Consider the following 23,987-nt stretch of genomic DNA (forward strand, 5'->3'; position numbering starts at 1 on the left):
GAGCAAGCAGCATGTGGATTCAGTAGGAGCATTAAATTGAAGAATACCACTCCTGATCGACCACAGCCTCATTCCTACCTCAGCTTGTACAGCATGAGACTCCTAATCTCAGGGTCAAGGGTTTGAACCCCATGTTAAGTATCAAATATGGCTGGGGTGTGTAGGGGATCAAGTGAGGCACTTGTGGATTCACTGGAGCTGCCTGCTGTGAAGATACTTCAGTCCCAGTTGTGGAGGTCTCTGGTGGTGAGAATTTGACTGCCAGAGTGGCTCCAGAGAGGTCAGGCAGGGAAGTTAATCCTAGGAATGCCACCACACTAATGATTTTTTTCACTAAGTGAGTGATTTAAAACTCTATAAACAACATTACAGCTTCCATCCTGAAGCTGTGAAGGCTTTGTCCCTTAGAATCTTTATACTGAAATAAAATCTTATGACTGTGCACATCTAGAGACAAAGTCTATCCAAAACTGTACCATGCAAACATTCGTATGCATACACAAGACAAAAGTAACTAGAGCATGTTGTTATCAAACACAGAATGTATTAGGATAGATAACCTATCCCTCTACAATATGGGAGAGCCACTTTTTAGACTCAACTTTTCTTTTTCCAATAGGCAGACTTGTAAACCCAGTAACACACTGAAAATGCCTGTTAGCTGATGCCTACTGACTCTTTGAACTATTGTATTCTGAGATCTTCCAAGTTCACCTGATCTTAGGATGAGGTTCAGCCAGCTGCTGAAAGAGAATCAATCATTAGCAATGTCCAAAGAAGCACACTGCTAGGGTACATAACAGAGTAAGCAAAGACTGTAACAACATTCTCTGAAATTCCAGTAAGTATACTACCTTCAACTTTTTGATATTTTTTTCTTTGTTTACCTATCCTACATACCTTGAGGTCTCGATGAATTAACTTTTCAGAATGAATATATTCCACTCCTTTCACTATTTGTAAAAATCTGTTTTGTGCCATTTCATAATACTTTCGGTCTTTGCTAGTTTTTGCAATCCAGTTTTCCAATGTCCCTTGTTCACAGAATTCCATTTGGATGAAAAGACAGAGAATTTTTTCGCCTGAGTTCTGTCTTCAAAAGAAAATTACATACCATATTGAAATTGGCATGATACAATTCCTCCCAAGTCATCTTCAAAAGCCCTTTTTGCTAATATTTATTTTTAGAGTTACCCAAAAAAAAGTCTGCAAGTCCCTTAATTTTAAGATCCTAGAGCAATTTGTATTTAAATAATAAGGACTGCAACCCAAAGAATCCCTGCTCAGTTGATATATTTTACTGTAATATTTCTGAAGTTTTGCTTGCTTTCTAGTTTCACACTGGTAGTTTTCTGAAAGCCCAAGTTCCATGTCCCTCATACCAAGAAGCATGTCTAGCCTTGTAGGAACTGGTGCAAGACCCTGACACATGTTCTCTAGTCTATGCAAGATATAGAGCATCAGCCTTCCTATCCTGCCCAGAATGGTCATGTTCTTTCCAGCTCTCTCCTGTCAAGAAGGTAATCCAGTGACTATTTCTGACATTGGTCTGCTAGTCACAGAAACCCTTCTGAGAACTGGAAACCTAGATGAAACATATTCACCCATCTGGCAGCCTCACATATTCCAGAGAAGCTCGTAAGATAGGCTGAGGCTGGAGACGGTGAGGGGAAGGAAAATACAGAGAGAAGCATGCACTGTTTTTTCCTATGTACACTGTCTGATAAGTGCCCTTGAATAAAGCTGCTTGAAGCACTGAAAGAATAAGCATTAAATGGCTCAGGACTCTGTAGTCTTGAGGTCAGGGCACAAATTTCAGTCTGGGACCTTGGCTTTGAGGACTTTTTTTTCCTTTGCCCAATAACTGTTCAATGTCAAACAGGTTGCAACATATTAACGAGGTTCCAATATATTAATGGTTCAGTTTTGACAGACTCTTTTCCCACATTTTACTGCTCTAAGTAAGTATGACAGTCTATCTGAAGAGTATTAATTTACAGCTAGTAATAAAGTTTACCACAGAAGCTTGGAAAAGTTAAGAGTCTAACTTACAAATAAAAATCTCACCACTGTTTTACTAGAAGTCTCAGTGTCAAAAGGCTACCGCTAAATTAAAGAGCATTTCATTTTGTATTCCTTTTCTAAACAATCAAAACTGTTTTAGGCATCATGGTTAAAATACTAACTTAGGGAAATAATTAAATCTATGATAGCTATTGGCTGACCAGTATTTATTATAAAAAGGAAACTTCTGATCAGGAATTTGGTAGCCAACTGTCAGACAATTTTTTCTGTTGTTAATTCTTGTCCCAAATTTTGAGTTCTGCAATCTTACTCTCCTCTATAAATTCATTTAATTCCATATATTGACAGAGAAGTGAAATATAAAATTATATAATGTATCTATTAATCAAGGAAAAGAAGATATAAATATACTTAACATACAACCTGCTGCTGGAAAGTACTGCACCTTTTCTCTCAGCAGTACGATTACACATATGTGCATTTGTATTTGTAAAATAACTGACAACCAATGACCAATAGCATGAAATTCACTACGTGAAAAAATGATTATGAATGCAAACTATTATTTTGTAGTTACCTTGAGTCTGAGTACTTCATATGGTCTTCCCCTTTCCAGCTGCAATGATAGCGCACTATGTTCTCATGTGTAAGTCTTGCCAGTCCTTGTGCTTCACGCTCTACTTTCCTATCAGGAGGGGGGACAGAATTTAAAAAAAAAAGGTATTTCCCTATTACAAGGTAATACAAAGTTAAATAAAAGATATGCTATCAAGTGGAAGGATACAGATAGTTTTACATTAATTTAGAAACAAAGCATAATATTCTCCTTCATGTAAGTTCAAAGGTCAAAACTGAAGTTACAATTCTGATGGGTTTTGTTTCATCTGCTGAGTTATTCAAAGTGCAAAAAGTGTTTTAACCCCATCAGGAATTAAATCCCCACTCAAAAAAAGCTAAAAAAAGCAGGTAGCTTTTTCACCCACCAGCAGAGCACTAGTTATTACTTGAAGAATCAGTAGAAGGTTTTCAGTATAGTTCTTAGGATAGCAATACTAATGAAAATGATATGTATTTGCACAGAACACAAGAATCCAAAGGGAAATGTACACATTACAATTTAAGGGACAAGCATCTCCAACAATTTAAAACATTTTCAGTATATAACCTAAAAAATTAATTTTTTCAACTGCTAATAAAATACTCCACTAGGTAACAGAAAATTACTTCAAAAAGAAATTACGATCATCTTTCTCTGAGATTTATGAAAGACAAGTAACACAGCATGAGAGTAATGACTACATGGGTCAGATAATAAAGCATTTTCCAATTACAAACCACAAAATTTATTACATGGATTTTTTTCTTTTTTCTATAATTATAGTCATGGAAATTTTCTGCGTAGCCTGTCAAAAGTAACAGGGCTGCTTTCAATGTTTTAATAATCATCAGGTTTTCTTCAGACACATTTTGCAGTATTAGCAACCAGAGCACTACTGTGTTCAGGAAAAAGAGAACTGACCTACATTTTTACAGCTCCAGCAGAAATTAACCCATTACATGAAAAAATTAACAAAGGTTTAGGACCACTTTCAGCTTCATTTGGAAATAAATAAAACAATTTACTAGAAAAGACAGATAATTAATAATGAAAATCACCTAAATGTTTCTAGTATTGCTGAAGAGAGAAAATAAAGTACTAAAATCTTGATTAAGGTTGTCCTAAAACACAGAAGTAAATATACAGTACATACTCTGTGAATTCAACTCGTTTGATTGCATAGGTTGTCTTATCACACGTCGATATTGCCTTGAAAACATTCCCAAAACCACCTGCACCAATAGGCTCTATTTTTTCAAAAAGTTCGAGAAATCTTTAAAAAAAAATAAAAAAAGAAAACCACACAATTATAACTTAATTTTCTATTAAGGATATAGAAATAATCTTGACAGGTTTAATACATCTACTGCAATATCATTCTATAGTCATCATTTGACCAATCTACAGGTCTAAATTACAGCCTTGGAAATTAAACCAACAGGGAAAACTGACCCTCCAGGCATGTCAGGTAACTACCCTCACATCTTCACATGAATAGCATTTGGTTTTAAGCTTTAAATACCATCGCTTGTCAATTTCCATGCTAGATTTGAAATTTCAACAAAAAAAAAAATCTAATGTCAACTTTCTTTGGAAGTTCTTTTCAGAGCAGTATTTTCCCTCCTTCTACCACAAATAAACACATCTAGATTCACGCATACTGTTATTGCCTTACAAATATTAATTTTAAAAAATCCTTCTTACGTTTTATTGACAGTGTGTGGACTCCCATTCTCTTCTCCGGTATTTGTGTTCACATCTGGCAAATTTGCATTTGAGTCTGGCATATTTTTTTCCTCTTCCTTGTTTCTTATATTAGCAAAATTAGCTGCCAATTTTCTTTAACAAGGATAAAAGCAAAATTTATAATGAGCCGTTTTGCTAACACAAGATGAGAAAAGAAATATACCTCTCAATAGCAGCACTTCTTTACTAGAGATAGAAGAAAATAAAGTTATTTGCAATAGTTTAGAGAAGATAGCAATCTAGAAATAAACACATACCTTCCAGACTTCAGGACATAACTTTGTGCATTTCTCTACATGGAAAAAAAGAAAAAAAAAAAAAAAAAAAAAAAAAGCCTGAGGTATCCTGAATATTTTCACTGTAGTTGGTTTAAAACATGTCTGACAATGTATCTAGGAATTGACTATAAATATGATCATACCTTATGTAAACAGTGTCATAAGAATGAATCTTAGCTCAGAGTTTTTCACATTTGATATGCATAACATTATCATTGCAAAAAAATGCATAACATTATCATTACAAAAAATGAGCTTAGTTTGACCCTTTTCTTGAGAGTACTGGCATTTGTTAAACACTACATAAATTTGACCCACAATACAGAAGGAAAATGACTAATGGTTAACATTACTGAATATTCTTAGGAAAAATGCATGTATTTTCCAATGATTAGTGGATAAAAGAACAAACTGATATTACATTCTGACAAGAAGCATGCCCTATTCAGGGTCTAAAATAGAATTATGAGGAAGACCATTTTCATACTATACCTGAAAAGGTGAAGGCTTTTCACATATTGCCATGTCTTTCATTTTTTCTACCAACTTTGCAGATGAGTCCACAAAGCAAATGCTGTTTGTACTAAAAAGTAATGGGCTAGTTTTAGGTGAACGTAACACAATAATAAATAAAATTATTGTCACAAGAAAAGAAGAAGTACCAAAAAACCCACAGTTTTTAAAGCAAAACTTGAAAAGGCATTAACAATCATGACTAATTTAAACTAAAAAAAGTCCCGCTTGAAAGCTATTAAAATAACAACACTTCGTAATATTCTCCTTTATTTCTATTATTAAATGAGTCTATGATACCTAGAAGATAGAAGAATGTAAAAGTGGTAGTGGCACTACAGTTAAACTGCTGGTTCTCAAATCACATATCAAACAATGTATGCTCAGTTTCTTTCGCTAAGCAGATTTTTCTCTTTGGTGGAAAGGAAGATTCATGTAGCATGAAAGAAGAGGGAAGAAAAAAGGGAGAGAAGAAAGCAGAATATGGAGCACAGTACTGAAATTCAATTATACTGAGTTCACAAGAGTGTCACAAGGGGAAAATGAGTGTTAAAATGGCATGAAATAATGCTATTGAATGAGGTAGGGTAATCCATTTACATCACAGTAAAAATGCCTCTGAAAGAACTACCTATGCCAAAATTGAATAAATCAGAAAGCTCTAAACTTACTATAAGCTATCCCATACAGACTCACATAAAACTGCACAAGTAGAACAAACTTTGCTCTGAAGTTTAAGGAACAGAAGTTAAAATTAGATGGCTTTAAAACAATAAAATGGTATCTTGTATTTAGAATTAGAGCACATTACCATCTAATGCTACTAAATATGTTGTTACCACATTAACGCAACTTACTCTGAGTCAGACTCAGCTGGCACTTGAGAGGAATTGCTGTATTTGCTAAATGTACAACTGCCATTAGATGTTTCGATTTTGATCTGGAAAGAAAAAGAAAAGCCAATAATTGTTTAACAAAATCACATAAACAAATTCCTAGTGCAAAAAATGCCATCCAGAGAGGGCAGAGCAAGTTGGTAACTGCATTAAACATTCAAAGCCCTGCAGAAGAAAGGCATCTGCCCAATTTCCACCCAGAGAAAGGAAAAACACAGGGCCCTGTAACAGTGAGTGTACTATACAGATTCATTTACAAAAGTGGAGTCTGGATTCTACTCAAAACCAGGATAAGAGTTACGAAAAGCAAGTATCTTCACTGTTTGCTGCATGTGCAACTGCTGTTTGGAAAATTAGATATATGTAGGCTTTGGTACATGTAATCAGCAGAACTGAAAATATGAGTCAGTATAAATTGACATTCAATGTCTTCAGCATGAAAACACTGCAGAGCTGAATAAAAAAGCCACTTATCCCAAATACTTAGTAGAGGTTCTACCCCTTCCTCCCACTACCTATGTCATAAGAGCATAAAAGTAACATTAAAAGCAACAACTACAACGGATATAGACCATCACCTCACAAAAAGTAAACAAAACTTTTCTTTTTTTTTTTTTATGTTTCCTGGTATTCCATCAGAGTATCATGGACACAAAAACACAGGGTTTATGTTTCAATGAGAGCCAATGAATAAACCCCTTTTTTTAAATACAGGAGTACTGGACCATTATTACTTTTTGTCAGATTACATTTTGTTTGTTACACAGATATACTGAGAATTAATAAATTTAAAACCAAACTAAAATAACCCACCCCAAATTTAGACTAACTAGTATACAAGTTTTGCTTGATATAATAAATTTCAGACTTTGATGAAAATTAAAATACCCTCAGGTTTGCAACAAAGGAAAATATTAAGAAAGGCTCCTAGAGCTGTAATACGACATTATTAATGACATGGTGGACTTAAAAATCATTTTAAAAGCACTGAAAATTCACAGTAATAGGCAAATAATTTTAAAAGTACTTAAAAGTAATAAAGGCTTCTTCCCTCCCCTATACTGCCATCCTTTCCTTTAAACTACACTCTATTTTGTTAGTTCATATATTCTGTACATTTTAGAAGTGGGTTTGGATCACTGTTGGGAGTCTGATAGATTTTTGCACATGTGGAAATATCAGTTGCCAGCATGAAGACAACAGCTCTGCTCTCCAGAGGATGGTGTCAGCAATTGTTTCATGGGACTTTGCCGTGGAACACTATAGAAGGCAAGTCCTGCTGATTCTGACTCCTGCTTTTGCCTCTCACATTACACAACAGATTTTTGATCCAACAGAAGACAGTAAAAGAACTATATTCATAGCCTGCCAGCTCAACAACACTGCACACAGAAGACAACCGATATAAGAGCTGGAATTGAAAAATTTTTAAAATGTGCGCATTCTTGAATGACAACATCAGACCTATTCTGAAACACAGAGAGATATCAACTGTTATCATTTATTTTTTTAATCCAGAACTGAATATAGAAGCACAACATAAATTCTACCAATAGTAGCCCAACCAGTATACTAAAATATGGATCATTCCCCTCTTTAATGGAATACATGGAATTTGCTTTTAAATACAATGAAGAAATTGGTTCAAATATTTGAACTTCTGTGATAAGGCTAAATATAGCACATACTCTCAGAGATCTTTCTTTTTTTACCTTCTCATATGCTTCCTTTGCAGCAGCTTCCTTTGCAGCAGCTCGGGAAGGTCCAGTGCCTCTTCCATACACATGACCACTAATTGTACAGCTAACAGTATACCTGTAGAATGCAACAGGGAATTGAGTCTCATATGCCATATGACAAGTCTTAATTTAATGGTTTTTAAACACTACAATCAAGTGACTTTATAGAATGGAAACCTGAAGTATGTATCTTCAGGACAGTGTTTTCAATATACACTTTAATAATGGTAGGTAACTAATTTGTTGTGCCTTAAATATTACTCACTTTCAGAGTGAGCCTGAAACAATCATGGATAAGATTATTCTGGGAGATATTGATTAACACATGGAGGACAGCACAGTCATTCATCACAGCCAACAGAGCTTCCTGAAGAGAAGGTCCTGATTTCCTTCTATGAGAGGGTACCCCACCCAGCTGATCTAGGAAAGCAAGATGATATCATCTTTTTAGACCTCAGCAAAGCTTTTGATACCATCTCTCAGCATCCTTCTGGACAAAATACCCAGCACACAGTTGGATAACCATGCTTACACGATGGATGAGCAACTGGCTCACAGGTCAGGCACAAAGGGTTATGGTGAATGGGGTGACATCAGACCGGGGACCTGGCACTAGGGGGGCTCCACTGAGCTCCATTCTCAACCCTGTGCTCTTCAACATCTTAACAACTTATACACAGGACTCTAAGGACATCAAGTAATTTTGCTGACATTTCTAAACTGGGAGGAGCTGTTGACTCCCTCAGGGGCAGGGAAGCCCTACAGAGAAACCAACATACTAAAATTAAGAGATGGGCCATCGCTATCCATGTGAAATTTAACAAGTGCTGAAGTCTGCAGCTGGGATAGGACAACCAAGGCTGTATGTACAGACTTGGGAACAGGAGACTGGAGAGCAGCACTGTGGAATAGCACCTGTGTGTCCTGGTCACTAGCAAGTGGAACATGACTCAGCAGTGCCCTGGCAGCCATGGGGGCTGTGTCCTGGGATTCATCAGGCACAGCATCACCAGCCAGGCAAAGGAGGGGATTGTCCCACTCTGCTCTGGGGTGGCCTCACCTCAAGTCCTTTATGCAGTTTTGGGTGCCATAATATAAAAATGACATTAAGATATTGGGGTGCGTTTAAAGCACAGCAACAAAGATGGTGAAGGGCCTTGAGGAGAAGTCGTATGAGGAGCAGCTGAGGTCACTTGGTCTGTTCAGCCTGGAGGAGACTGAGGGGTGACCTCACTGCAGTTACAACTTCCTCATGAGGGGAAGAAGAGGGGCAGACACTGATTTCTCTCTGGTAACCAGTGACAGGATTCAAAGAGAAAGCATGAAGCTGAATCAGGATAAGTTTAGGTCAGATATTAGGAAAAGATTTTTCACCCAGAGGGTGGTTGGGCACTGGAACAGGTTCCCCAAGGAAGTAGTCACAGGCACCAAATCTGACAGAGCTTCAGAAGCTCTCAGGTAGATAATGTGACCCCTTCTAAAGATTCAGCTAACTTGACCAAGGATAACTAATGGTAGCATTAGTAAACATAAAAAGTATAAGAAGGAAGCAAGAAGGTAAATTATATCTTACGTGGGAGCATGGTCATCTCCAGTACGATTTTTGTTAGGATAATCAACTAATAGACCCGTCTTTTGTGAATAATGATTTAATAGGCTGACATAATTTTTGTCTAGTGCAGGTGATGAGGTTGGTTGACTTGTCATTAACTCTGCAGCTGCCATATTTGAGGCGCTCCTCTGCTATAAAACAAACAAAACAGGTAACTTGAAAACTTAAGCTTAAAAATACATTCAGATAAACAGTGCACAAGAAGTAATAGAGCTGCAAGGTTTATCCACACTTCAAAACACTCTTAAGAAAACCCAAGTTTCCATTAACCGAGTCCTTTGTGGCAAAGGATAGACATCCCAAGCATAATTATTACATTTTGAATAAACGTAAACCTGGCTTTCCAAGTACTACACTTTTGCCTTTAACAACCTCTCATCATGTCTCATCCCACCCCTTCTAGGAAAATATAGGGAACAAGCTGTGAAGAATGGATGGCAGCAGGATGCTGCTGATGCTCCCACATTTGCTGATGCTGCAAATGCTCCTGTGCACGTACAAGAGCGGAAAGCAGGACTTTTCAGCTGTCTCATGACTAGTCAACATCAGTAACATATCAGCACACATGCAGCAATTGTGTTAAAGTAACAACAGTGACACAATAAAAGCCAAAAAAGGTAAAGAAAGATTTCACTCAAAAGGTGCTAAGAAGCATTCAGAGTCAAAAAGAAAAATAAAGAAAGCAAATAAAGAAGGGTAAAACACTTGGCAGAAAACTAAGGAGCAAAATTCAAACCTAGACTTAATCAAGGAAGGATAGAGGATATAACTAGCTATACTGTAAAGAATATAATGAAAAGGAAAAAAAAAAGATTAATTAGAACATGTGAAATTAAGCAATTTCATTAGCAGAGTGGCAACAGACACACAGAGTAATACCCTGCAAATGTTTTGAAGATATTGAATCATTGAACAGTTGTAAAGATATAAAAGGACCACTGCTTGTTGTGGTGTGTTTTGTTTTAGAGCTCAGGTTTGCCCCCTGTTCTCCTCCCCTCCCCAGCTGTCAATCTTCCCAAGCTTTTCCCTAACCTCCTCCCCTCCAAGTTGTCAATGCTCCCTTTCCCTAGGACATTCCCTGTCACTCCTTCTAGTCCCTTCCCTATCTTCCAGAGTGTTCCCTGTCCATTTAGTTACACTCGACACCCTATTTGTTACTTTGTGTGATTCCACTCCCCTATTTCCCCTGATCAGTTTATGGTATGTTAGTCCCACCTTAGACCCCTCCCCAGTTTTATCCTCATTGGTTATTGTTCCTACACCCCTCCTCCTGAGTCTCTGTATAGAACCTTCTGTTTGCCCCCCCAAGCTGGTCTTGGGGCTCTATTTTCTCCACCTAATAAACCCACTTTGGAACACCCCAAGCCCCGTGTCGTCGTTATCTGTCCCTGCGCCAGCCTGCCGATAACTGGGAATTGCAGAGCTCGCAGGGGGATGGTCGCGCCCCTGCCACAGCCATCCAGCACGTCCTACACAGCACGCACTGCAACAACTGTTCACTTTGGATACACCAAGGTAGCTTAACAAAGGCAAATACATTTCCTTATCCTCCTATAAGAGCAGAGGAGGAAATACAGTATAAGGTATCAACCCTATAGGAAAAAATAAGGAAAACAATTCAGCGATAAAAAGTAGAAAAGTGATGAATAAGACAGAAACAAAAGACACCTTGAATAATTAGAAACTGTTACAAATTAAACATTTTATCAAAAGTCTACTTTCAGATATTCATGTTCAACATTTACTACATTACATACGATGTACACTGCATAGTAACCCCCAAAACTTAATCCTACTATTTACTCACCTGTTCCTCAATCATCTCCCATGTTTCTTTTGCTGCTACTGCTTTTGCTTCTTTTTTATTTTTACCAGTGCCTGTACCATATTTCTGACCATTTATTTTGACAACTACTGTGAACCTGCAATGAAAGAAACTTGTCTAAAACATTGCTACATTTTCCCCACACGTATACTTTAACCTTATCAGATTAAACTTTGGGTTTGTTATCTACAAAGCACTATAGGATACACTACGGGAAGTATTGAAGGATTAATGTGTTTTTACTACACCAAACCTATGATTATCGTAATTCTTTAGTATAAATATTTTTTAAATTTTCCTCTCTAGTCAGAAATGCATGTACTTTATTAGTTCCAACAGTACTTTTAACTGCTTACCTGCTTTTTAAAATCAAAATCATTTACTTTTAAAAAGCATAAGAATGAATGAGGTCAGCATAATTACAAGCAAGACTGCAAAGCGCTAACATCAGGATACATCTCAGCAGTGCAAAACTACACAGAGGAGATTAGCTAATTTTGGTTTCATGAAACCAGATGTGACATTACACTCACCTTTAATACCCTGTGATACTCACCTTTAATAGACTGCTTAATAAGAGAAAAAACCACGTCTGGTGCTTGCGAGACATAAATTTAAAGGCAATCATAAAAAAAGCCCCACCAAAACAAAAAAAGTTACCAACAAACACACACAAGCCCCAGTCCTGCCTTTCTGTGCTCAACTGCTGATCCCTTCCCTCTCTGTCCTCCTATTCCACAACTGTGCATGTCCTGCTTCCTACATGGCAACTCCATGAGTCAGAATGGGAATCTGATGCAACTCAGGACTGACAGAACTGTATGTGGCTGGGATGGGGTTAACTTCCTTCAGGGCAGCTAGAATGGTGCTGTGTTGTGGCTTTGGGACTGAGTTAATATTTTACCTAGTGCCAGCAGTGCTTGCACAGTATCCAAGTTTTTTTCTTTTCCCACTCCGGCCCTCCAGCAAGAAGAGGAGGGATATGTGAGAAGCTGGGAAGAGACACAACCATAGCAGGTAGCCAGAGGGATATTCCATGCCACATGGCATCACACTCAGCAATAAAAGCTGGGAGATTACGAAGGAAGGGGGCATGTCCATGGCTATAGAGTACATTCCCAAGTATACACTGGACATTATGAAGCCCCACGTTCTTAGAAACATCTGCCAGCTGATGGGAAGGAGTAAGCAACTTCTTTATTTTACTTTAGTCACACATCCAGCTATTCTCTGTCTATTAAACTGTCTTTATCTTGATCCACAAGTTTTTTCTCCCTTTCACCTTTCTGATTCCCACCCTGTCCCACTGAGGGGAAGTGAGTAGTTAGCTAGGGGTTTCACTGCCTCCTGGGGTCAACCCACTGCTGTGCCCTAATTACGAATGGTTGCATTTCAGACAAAACCATCCCTACAGATCTGATTTGTCCTGCAGCTGCAAATCCCCTAATGTTTCTGATACTGCCTTTGCACAAAAGGCAACACAGGAAAAAACAACAACTGGATTTCTGCCTTTGGCAGCAGTACACACTTGCAACAAGTTAAAGTGACAACTAGAGCCTCAGAGCACCTCTGTGCTTCAGATTGCAGCAGAGCATGTAAATGCTCACTGACAACAAGATGGATTCACACGGTCAAGGAACAGCACCATAAGCTCCTCTGTGGGAAAACTGGTCTCAAATAATATAGTGACTTTAGGAAATCACTTTTTTCATTATTCCAACCTCATTCTACACTTCCCTTTAATGAAATGTTTGGATGGGAAACAAATGAAGATGCAGAACAGTGCTTGCTATCATTGTGTAAGCAAGACTTAAGAAATCTTAAAGGGGAGAACAGTAGGAAAAGGCACACTCATAGTGTGCCATATACTCCTACACATAGGAAACAACAAAGAAAAAACAGAACATGTAAGAAAGGTTGCTCTTTGGGAAGGAGTTTGTCAGTCAACCCATACCTAAGTGCTGAATACTACAAACACATTCAGCTATGACACTGCATCCAAAATACACCATTTTATTTAGGCACCCCAAGGAAATCTGCAGTGAGTCTCCATAACCAAGCTGAGGACTACCTGCAGAAGCAATACTTGAGCTGGTCATAAGTGTAGAGCCATTCACCATGAACCCCAAGATAATAAGCAATTCCCAGACTTGACTGGTTTAGTCAGGACTGACCTAATTGTCCACTCTCTGTGTTCCCAGACCAAGAAAGCTCAGGACTGAGCCACTCTGGTCTCCTTTAACCTCCTTACATTGTGTTCACCACTGGCCCTGTCTGACCCAGTACTGGAAGCAGCTACAGCACCAGAACCATGATAGGATGGGAGGTATCTCTGCATCATGCTTCAAACAACTACAAGTTGATTTATGAGATGGGACACAGCACATAAGAGTTAGGGAACTAGCTCACAACCAGCAATGACCACAGGCCAAACACCGGGAACGAGCAGCGTAAGGGGACTGAAGGTTTACAGGACACATCACTTCAGCCAGACACTTTACACTATATCCTTGGAATAGCCCAAGTTACCCAGGATTTTCCTAGATACCACTGTCACACAATGGGCTGAATTTCATTTGTGAATGTACAGAATACACAGAAAAACAATGAAAAACCATAATAAATGGAAAAAACAACTTGGAATGTATTTGTCAGTCCCATGCCATCACTTTTGTGTGATCACAGCTGTGGTCTTTACTGCAATAAGGGTTACCTTTATGAATTACACGAGCCACATGGGTAAAAAAAAAGATAACTGATTAATATTTGAGATCCAGATAATACCTATTAATTTATTCTGGGATGGTAGATGTATTTTAGAATAAATCTGCATAGACAGTGCTATCTGACAACGTGCAACACATCTAAAGAAATGTATTAATTATTAGCATAAGGCTTGTCTTCATGGAAACTAGCAAAAATTTTTTTAAAAATCACACAAAGAAATATTACAGATCTTGAGAAAAAATACACTATATCAATGTTAAAAAATATATTCCATCACCTGTAACTGCCTCTAAAAGGGAAAGCAAAACTACTTAATCAAAAGACCCTTTTCTTGTAAGAGATTTTAAAAATATACTAGACATTAAATGTTAGTACACAATCAGTTAATACACCCAACCTTTCTGATTAGAAATTAACAATGTTTACTAAACACTTTGTAGCATTTAAATAATAAACTGAAATTCTTGCTATAACCCAATCCACCTTCTGAGAGGAGATGCATAAGATACAACAGAGTTACTAGTAAGTAACAGGTGCATTGCTGGTACTCTCTGAAAAGGAGCCATCACCCTTGAAATAAGTTTTCTCCTTAAACTGTATCACATGATGTCTTCCCCATGCACCTACCATTCAATTCATGGTTTCAATCAGCTTTCCCACTACATACATGCTTTCAGGAAATTAACATTTGTGACTGCAAGCTTTACTCAGTTTGTCCATTGCAGGAAGAGCCCTGCTAGCTCTTGACATGCAGAGTAAACTTACTGTGGATAATGAGATGGGCCTGTCATATCAACGGTGTCATAATCCACTGCAAGTTTACGCGTTTGACAGTAATGGTTGATCTTCGTCATATACTCACGATCCATTTTGACACAATCTTCAACAGACACTGCAAAATAACATTCAAAGATGTATCTGTTACTCTAGATATAGAATAAAGGCAGTCCCTAATCCTGGTAGATAGGTCACTGCTGTTATATGAATGAGGTCCCATACATACCAATTCCATAAACCAGAAACTTAAAATTTAGCAGCAATTTTAACTGAGGTCAGCAATTTTAATTGAGATGAAATAATACAATAAGATATAATTCAATTGTTACAGAAAAGAAATTTGGCAGTGGTTCAGATAAAGCACATGTAAAAAACCAACTGATCAAGGTACAGGGAGGGCTTCCCACCCTGCCTCCCATACAAAGGCAAAAGGATCCAAACACAACTTATATACTATATGCTAATACATATTCATCAATAGTTCCCATAAATCGCCTCCTATTTTCGATTCTTGAAACCTATGTCACTCTACTGCACAGTGCATGCTCCCATTGTTGCTATGGGGTCTTAAGGTGTCTTCGGGCGTCTTCCTGGACGAAGGCCGAAGGTCTTCCTCACATGTCCTCTGGATAACCCGGCAGGTGGCGCATGAGCATTGAGCTTGGTGTTATGTAAGTACATACTATGTTCCAATTAAACCTTATTTATTTCATAGCAAAGGCCACTATTTTAGACTCCCTGTCTGGAATGGTCCCAACTTTATTCATATTCAAGGGCGATCCTGCTCTAGGAGTTGTATTTTAACGTCAGTTGATGCCAGTTTTGGTTTGGGACTTTGACCTCCTCCATTCCCAAGGCCAAATCCAATTCCTGCATCCTGTTTCCCACATGTATTCTTGATGAAACTCATCTGCTTCATAACACTAATCACATATACTTTTCCAGTTATTTTCCCAAATTATTGATATAATTACAATTTTGTTAGCAAAATCACATCCATTTATGACACTGCTTTAATACAAAATAGAAGATTGGTGCCAGTAACAAAGTTAATGGGAAACTAATTCGAATTTCTATTTCAAATGATTAGTCAGCAAATGTTTTGGAAGTCATTGCTTGCAATAAGGGTTTTAGAAACCAGAGTGGAGAATTCGGTTATTAGAGAAGATTTCTTAGAAGATTTCTTGACAGAAAAAGATTGAATCATTCACTGACTTCTGTGGGAGGAAAATAACCAGTAACGTTTCTCCAGAATTAGAATCACTTCCTACAGAAGGGAACCCGACAGTACTTAACATATCCCCTTCGAGCGGCGGTGACGCAGCCGCACGGACCAAAGATGACCCCAGGGTCCCGCAGCCGCGCTGCGGGACCCCATCTCGCACGGACCCCTGCCCTTCCTCGCGCGCCCCCGCCCCGCCGGTACCTCCGAGCCGCTGCCGACGCTCCGGATCCCGCGGACGCTGCAGCCGCCGGCGCGGCGCGGTGCACAGAGCCCGCCCCGTTTCGTTTCCCGCAGCGCCGGCACGCGTTAGAGGGAAAACGAAAGCGAAAGGCAGGGCGAGGGCGCGGAAGGCGCGCAGGCAGTGGGGCGGCTGTGGCCCGAGCCTGACACAAGGGGCGGCGGCTACGCCGCCTGCGCTCTGCCCAGCGCTCCTGGGCCTACGGGAAGCCAGGGCTCCGAGGCAAGCGAGCGGCATTGCAAAGACCTGACCCCCCCGGCCTTGCCCCTGACTGCTGGCGCCTTTTCCTGTCACAGTAACCACGCGCTATGGCTCAGCAGCATGGCCAGCGGGGAGCAGTGCGCACCCAAATACATCCAAACGCCTCAAGCCCAAGAACCCCCAGGGTTTTATACCTTCAGAGTCTGTCCCAGGGCGTCAGACCCGTTCTTCCTTCTCGTCTTCTCCTGCTTCCCTGCTCTTTGTTCATACATCGCACTGGCGTCACCTTATCCAAAGGATCGGCAGTCACCAGCCCCTGCTGTTACTCTCAGTTGGCCATTCACCTGCCTGCAGTCACCTGTCTTCATGTCCTTTGTTATCCCAAAGGATGGGAATTCATAGTCTCGTGGTCCAACCAGGAGCCCAATCTGCAGGTCAAGACACCTTTGTGAGAAATATTCCTCAACACAATTGAACTTGAAATATAGGTATCACTAAACATGAATGCACTTCTTTAATTAATCTCTTACTGGGATAAAGGGGAAAAAAAGTCAGCCACCAAAGTAATAATATATTCTGTGGAAGTGGGAAAGAAATCTCCAAGATTAGTTTTCAGGGGCTACATGTAAAAGATGGAGCAGATGACTTCCTGTGCACACAGGTCACCTACTCCTGATTGCCCAGATTTGATTCCCATCCCCTGCAAGGTCTCTCTCCAGCTGTAGAAAAGAAAAACAGCAGTAAACCTTAGGTCTTCCTCAGTACAAGGAAACAGCTTGGGCACCCAGGAAGCTCACCTGCTCTCTCATAGTGTTAACACAACCAAAAAGGAACCCATTGAGATACAAGTGGAGATGCAGGAAAAAAACATCAGAGAGTTCCAAATGTTGAACTCCTAAACACAATCATCTTGAAGAAAAAAACAAAAAATAAACAAAAAAAGACCTCAAACAAACTATGATATGAGTCGAATTATTCACAAATTATTATTTACATATGGACAACAAGTTTAACAAGTTTTCTTTGGCTGTAGAGCCCCTTGGCTGGGACTGAGCCTGCATGGCCTGGCGGGAGGGGTGTATGGTGACATCAGGAAGTGTTTATGATGTTTTTCATTTTTTAAAAGATACCCAGAACAACTCCTTGTTTAAAGATACCAAACTGGCATTCTTACATTATCACTTCTAGAATGTGCACTCTATCCTACGTTTCAGTTTGTCTCCTACTCAGGTTTCCAGTGACTGTTCTTTTCCTGATTCTCAGCTTCTGCAAGGGGTTTCCAGCCCCTAGTGAGCCTGCAGAACTAGAAACAGGAGAACAGACAGGAGAAAGTAATGCACTTGCTGATAGAAAAATGGTCCTTGAAAGAAAAAACATTAATTTTATGTAAATGTACCTTTTTCCAAAAGTACACATAGGATCCACTGCTCACTGTCTGCAATGCAGGGCTCTCTGAAACAAATGCCATCTTCCTAAGTAGAATGAATTATAGAAATTCAGCTATTTTTAATCACTCTTCTGTGTAAAATCTGAAAAATAGTAATTCAGTAGAGGCACATGAAATCCACATGCCTAACACCTCTTCTGTCTTATCAAGCAAAACTAGCACATTTTATTAGAACTTCATTAAAACTCCTCTTATTGCCTTAACTACAGGATCCCTAGCCATCGCTGTTTCTTGCTCCTTAAAGGCTTGTCTTCTGGAGTTTTATTTGCCATATGCCAAGCTTTTGGGAACAATTACTTTGGCCTTGCATGTGATTCAATGTCTTCTATCAGAAAATGAGATTCCTATCAAAGCTGCGGTTTGTAGAACTGAAAGTGACCTGGAGTGAACTTCCAGTTTTTTGGTAAGAGACAAAGTTTCCTCTAGCTTTGTGAATTGCAGTTAATGATTAATGTATATTCGACATTAGCAATATTAAATTAAATTAAGAAAATTTGCTAGATGGCTGTTAAAAAAATCCCTTGTGTTTCTCAAAACATTATCAATGAACAAGAACCTGTTAAACTTCACCTTGGGGAAAAACACCAATTCTGAAACAGCCTTCATTACACCTAAAAATCTTGTTCTAGAAGGTGTTCAGGCTTTCATTTGAATGCCTTTCTAATTCACTTGCTCTATAAAATATTGACTTTTGGAGTTTCAAATAATCCATTCTTATATAGAGTTCTCAAAATAGTGGAGTTACAGATTTTGGCTTTATTAGGAACAGTTGCTGATGGATGATTCAATCCCCGTGCTGTAGCTGCTGTGCCCAGAGGCAACTGCAGAAGGACACGCTCCAGAAGGTAACAGGGAAGCCGGGAAAGCCGAACTGAACTGAATCTTTTGCGTACGCGTCTTCCTCCTCCTCCTTCTTCGTGCAGGTCGCTGTTTACGGAATGCTTCGGAGTGAAAACCTACAAACTTCGGCATCTTTGGGCGTCACGCCACGACCACGTGCAGGGACCTGTTTGATGCCGTTCCTAAGGCTGGGACAGGCTTCCCCAGCGGCAGAAGCCGCTGGCCCGGGGCTGGCACAGCCAGCCAAGCTGCCGCCAACAGCCGGGAGCGGGCAAGCCTGCCCGGATGGAAGCGCTGCGGGGGGAATTCTTTCAGGACAAAGCTGTTCCCCTGGCAGCATCTCAACACATTGTTTTCCAACCAGGTGCCAGCTGCCCCGTTGTCTCATCCAGAAAGCATTGCTACACAGAGAAAGGAAAAAAAAAAACCAACAAAAAACCCCAACCCCCCCCCAAAAAACAAAACAAAACAAAACAAACAAACAAAAAAAAAAAACCAAAGCAAAACACCAAACACCGAAACACATCCCAAGTACCGCGGCGCGGACCCACCCACGCCACACCCGGGGCCCCGTAGAATCGCTCCTGCTCCCGGGCTCAGCTGCCGCCCCTCCAAGGCCGCACGGCAAGGGGCGCGCCCCCACTCCCACTGGTAGCCGGGACACGGGAGCTCCTGCAGCCTTTCTTCCCTGGCCGGCGCCACCGCCAGCCCCCACGAGCTACCGGGATTCGGGCAGGGTCTCCTCATAGCCCATTCCAGAGCCCTGCGCGCCTTCAACCCTCCTTTTCTGGGGGGCGAGAGGGGTACCCAGGAGCGCCGAGCTCCGCCCGCCGCCCAGCGCACCCCGGGCAGCGCCGTCCCCGCCAGGCCCCGCCCCGCGGGCCTGACGTGAGGGGCGGGCCTGGGGTGGTCCCGGGCAGCCCCGCCGCGCTGAGCCCGGCACGGGTGGTTCTGCTGGCGCTCTGTCGCTCGCCTCCGCTGTCCGAGCGGGGCGGCTCTCGCGGGAGGCGGCGCCATGGGGCTGCACGGCGTCAAGGCGGTGTTCTTCGACCTGGACAACACGCTGATCGACACGGCGGCGGCGGGGCGGCGCGCCATCGAGGAGGTACTGCCCTTGTCCCCCTTCCGACACGGGCCCCGCGGCCAGCCCGGCTCCCGGCGCGGCGGCGGCGGTGCCGCGCGGGTCCCGTTCCCTTCCCTGCTGACGCGCGGCCCCGCCGCGCCCTGGCGCGCGCCCCCGCGTCCCTTGCAGGTGATCGGCGCCCTGCAGTCCAAGCACCGCTACGGGGAGGGAGAGGCCCGCGCCGTCTGCGATAAGGTCCAGGCCAAGCTCCTCAAGGAGTGCCACGATCCCGCCAAGATGTGCATCACAGACCTGCGGATTTCGCACTGGGAGGAGGCGATCCAGGAGACCATCGGGGGGGAGGCGAACCGCGACCTGGCGGCCGAGTGCTATTACCTGTGGAAGACGACGCGGCTGCAGCACCTGACGCTGGCTGAGGACACGCGGGCCATGCTCACCGAGCTGCGGAAAAGCCTCCGCCTGCTGCTCCTCACCAACGGCGACCGGCAGACGCAGAGGGAGAAGATCGAGGCCTGCGCCTGCCAGCCCTACTTCGATGCCATCGTTGTGGGGGGAGAGCAGAAAGAGGAGAAACCGGCGCCATCCATATTTCATTACTGCTGCGATCTCCTTGGGGTGCAGCCCGCAGAGTGTGTAATGGTCGGTGACTCTCTAGATACAGATATTCAAGGAGGCCTGAATGCTGGCTTGAAAGCAACGGTCTGGATAAACAAAGCAATGACTGCCCCAGTAGATACCTCCCCCGTACCTCATTATATTATTTCTTCTGTAATGGATCTTCCAGCAGTTTTACAGAAGATGGAGCACAACATTAATGCTAAGTTAGAAACTGACCATATGGCTAGTAGCAATGAACCACACTGATGATGGTTCCAGCATACAGAGACCTGCTGAGCCGTTAGGGTGACAGATGCTCTTTTTAAAAGTCTGATCCTAGGAATTTGAACTCATCTATGGTCTCTTTTAAACAGCACAGCAATGAATAAGAGCACAGTTGTCAGTGAAAATAGGACAAAACCACAGAGTTATATTGATTTAAATTATGCAAGTGCAGCTAATTTAAAGCAACCACCTCTGGAAATTATTTTGGCAGACTGTGGCAGAAGTCTGTCTGTCTCTGACCTAAGTTGCCAGTCTCTTGTTTTTATAGTGGAAAAGAAAATTTGAATGTTCTAAGCTTTCACATGCTTTGCTGACTGGTAAGATTAGCAGAATCTTCAGTTCTGACCTTGTGTGCAGTGTGTAAGAGAAGGTGAGAAAGAGAGTGTGGTACAATCTGGTAAATCTTCACAACTGATCTACAGTTTATCTCAGGAACTGGAGTGAATTTCATTATTTCTCAGAGTATTAGAAATGCTCTACCTTTGATCTTTTTTACAAGTTTTGGAATTTTTTTCAAACTTTGCAGTGGTTTTTCTTTTATGGAACTTGTATCTCTTGCCAAAAGTACTTAAACATACATGAAAAATTAGCTTTTTTATCGGGGACCATTTATCAGAGGGACTTGATGAATAAGCTTTTACTTTATATTATCTCGGTGCTTATGCAGATATGCAGTATACTTTGTAATTCAGATTATAATTTTTTGTTGAAATGGATAAAACAGGGATATTTTCAATAGTGTTACTGTACTGTAAGACTTTTCAGAAGCTAATATCATTGTTCTGTCTGATTTTATCAGTGAATTTTGATCAGACACTTTGGAGAAACTGTTTTTGTTCTTGCTCACATGTATGACTACTCAGATTCATCTGCAGAATCAGTGGCTTTTTAAACTGTTTTAATGGCACTGCTATATAATCCCTTCTTACTTCAGTTTGCATGTGTAATTCATGTGATTTATTCTGGAGAAAATACAAGCTAATTGTCTGTAAATTGCTCTCATTTCTCTCTTTCAGGAAACTGGAAAATTATGTCCTCTGTATTACAGTACTGCATACAACTTTATAAGGTATATGTGATATTTCCACCACATGTAGGAGATGACTCTCTAAAACAGTAAGGTTTCTTTTTCCCAGATCATTACATCCATTAATTTTTTTCTGTGCCTCATATTCTTACTACATAATGGGGAAGTAGTCTCATATTAAATGGAAATGTAAGCACTCGTTGGCAAGTCTGTGGTTTTCAACCCTATTTGCTATATATTCACCAGGATGAGTAGAAGACCATATATGAAAAGCCAAATTTTATGTTTTGAATAATTCCATGACAGATCTTTTGAGAACAGGGATATTAGGCTACTGGCAGAAGAGTGTCTGGCATGTGGGCAGCAATTAGACATACAGAAACCCACTATGAAATGGGTGTGTAGAAGAAATTCTATATACAAAAAACATTCATGTCAAATTAAACCAAGGAACATAAGTTAATGCAGTTAAGTCTTGCATAGGATGACACAGTTAGTTTAGAGGAGGCTGTTACTGGTTTGGGTTAAATTATTTGATTTGGAGTTTAGGTTGGATCAAAATATGTTGCTCCTACATTGAGGAGGGGGAATACAAGAAAATAAATACTAAATTTGGAACCTCTTTCCCAACTGTCCATTAGAAAAGGTAAAGCAGTCCACATTCCTTGTCTTACCTGGCCAAGGCTGTTGAGACATCAGCTCAAGGAAGAGTACAGAGAAAGACCCCGCCTATTCCTTTGAGGAAATGGGCATATACTGAAAACAATCCAATTACAGTAGTACAGTAATGTGAACCAGTGGCACTGACTTGTCACACCTTCTGAAGGAAGAGGCCTAAGTTAAGATTTTTGTTTGCATTTGAGGAGCATGGAAACAGTCACTGGTTTAGCTGATAAGCAAAACATTGCTAATAGCATTTCTTAGAACTGATGATTGAGACAAGAATAATAAAGATCATTGAGCCTGTCAGGGATACTGTTAAAAATAGAAATGTATCCAAAAGATTAGAGGGATCCCTGAAGAAATCTAATACCATCTAATACAAAAGCAACAACTTTGCTTACAACAGCATCCCAAAGGAGCTACACAGTAACTGACTCTGCCTTGTTTGCACAGCAGTAGCATAGTAGAACTCGGATCAGAATGAGGTTTCTGATATATTTAAAATAACAAATAATAATAACTCACAAGTCTGTCCGTGGGCTTGAAGGAGATATAGATACATAAATATATAGATATATATTACGCCAGGTTACAATTTTTTAATCTAAGTTGAGGCTCATATTCTTTTGCCACTGCATCATTCTGAAGTGACATGCTGAGCCTGCTTATTGTATAAAGGGTCTCTTGTTTTAGAAGAGACTGCTCTTTGTTTTGTACATCGCCAGCCATTTCTTTTAATCTCTGACTCTGAAAAACCACAGTAACTGCACACTCAGGTGACAGTGTGGTCTGTAGAGGCTACAGCCGAGTATATTTTTCCATTTCTGAGTTCTGTGCCAGGCTGAATGTGGCTACTGGTGTCCAGAGAGGGAAACACTGTTATGATGCTTCTATAAAACAAGGAGAATCAATACTAGACTTTTCTCTCTATCTAGGGCCATTCTTAAAAGCAGTTACCCAATAATGGATTAGGTGTCTGGAGTATCTCTAAATACTCAAGATGTTTTTCTTGGATAGAGCTGTTGCAGAAAGGATAATGAAAAATAATTATATCTAGTAAATTTGAAACATAAATGTAGTGATGGTATAATTTTCCCATCAGAAGCAGAAACAAAGCAATTAAACAGTCTAGTAACAGTTCCCATTAAGTTCTGGTTTTGCTTAGTGTTACGCTCTATTAGCTAAGTTACGCGGTTTAAACTATACTTCCAAAACATGCAAAATAAAAAGAGGAAGAGGAAATTCCATCTGTATTTTTTAATTTTTTTTTTTTTCCAGACGAATATTACCTCCTGAGGTTAATCTACAGTAACTTTGACTTCATTGAAATGAACTGAAACAATAATTTAATACCAACTATATTCTAATTCTTGATTTAAAATAACCCATGTACTAGTCTAATAAAAGTATTTTGTTTATAAAATGTATATTTGAACATTCTGAATTGCTGTGGATAAATACAACAAAGGACAAGAGTTCTGTTTGGTTTTTAAAATAGCACAGAATTAGGATTTGAAATCCATGACCTCATGTTTAGATGTGGTGACTAGGTGTAATTTCTGTAATTTCAAACAGAGGCTGGAACATAATTACGTGTTTATGAAGATTCATGGCCAGACTGAATGTTGAATTGCCAGCTGCAGT

At 40.4% G+C, this 23,987-nt stretch overlaps 2 protein-coding genes across 8 annotated transcripts in view; one reads left to right on the top strand and one right to left on the bottom strand.

Annotated features, from left to right (window-relative positions):
* EIF2AK2 (eukaryotic translation initiation factor 2 alpha kinase 2) overlaps positions 1-19,567 on the bottom strand; it is a 28,422-nt gene extending 8,855 nt beyond the window's left edge. The window contains exons 1-13 of one of the 7 annotated variants that reach the window (XM_085576919.1): positions 17,797-19,567; positions 16,595-17,703; positions 14,725-14,851; positions 11,215-11,329; positions 9,369-9,538; positions 7,769-7,871; positions 6,018-6,100; positions 5,140-5,230; positions 4,627-4,661; positions 4,328-4,462; positions 3,777-3,896; positions 2,603-2,710; positions 901-1,093 (exon numbers count right to left, since the gene is read on the bottom strand). In XM_085576919.1, the coding sequence (XP_085433045.1) occupies positions 901-1,093; positions 2,603-2,710; positions 3,777-3,896; positions 4,328-4,462; positions 4,627-4,661; positions 5,140-5,230; positions 6,018-6,100; positions 7,769-7,871; positions 9,369-9,538; positions 11,215-11,329; positions 14,725-14,828 (1,257 nt within the window). In that variant the 5' untranslated portion in view covers positions 14,829-14,851; positions 16,595-17,703; positions 17,797-19,567. Of the gene's footprint in view, positions 1-900; positions 1,094-2,602; positions 2,711-3,776; positions 3,897-4,327; positions 4,463-4,626; positions 4,662-5,139; positions 5,231-6,017; positions 6,101-7,768; positions 7,872-9,368; positions 9,539-11,214; positions 11,330-14,724; positions 14,852-16,162; positions 16,320-16,594 lie in introns of those variants that run through there. The other 6 variants (XM_085576922.1, XM_085576920.1, XM_085576921.1 and 3 more) reach the window with 6 other exon arrangements.
* Positions 19,568-19,577: 10 nt separating this feature from the next.
* On the top strand, positions 19,578-23,770 carry NANP (N-acetylneuraminic acid phosphatase). Its single transcript, XM_021528098.3, has 2 exons — positions 19,578-19,792; positions 19,940-23,770. The coding sequence occupies exons 1-2, from the start codon at positions 19,703-19,705 to the stop codon at positions 20,633-20,635; spliced, it is 786 nt and encodes a 261-aa protein (XP_021383773.3). The 5' UTR covers positions 19,578-19,702; the 3' UTR covers positions 20,636-23,770.
* The last annotated feature ends 217 nt before the right edge of the window (positions 23,771-23,987 follow it).

The sequence above is a fragment of the Lonchura striata genome, chromosome 3, assembly GCF_050655825.1.
Source record: "Lonchura striata isolate lonStrDom1 chromosome 3, ASM5065582v1, whole genome shotgun sequence".
NCBI lineage: Eukaryota > Metazoa > Chordata > Aves > Passeriformes > Estrildidae > Lonchura > Lonchura striata.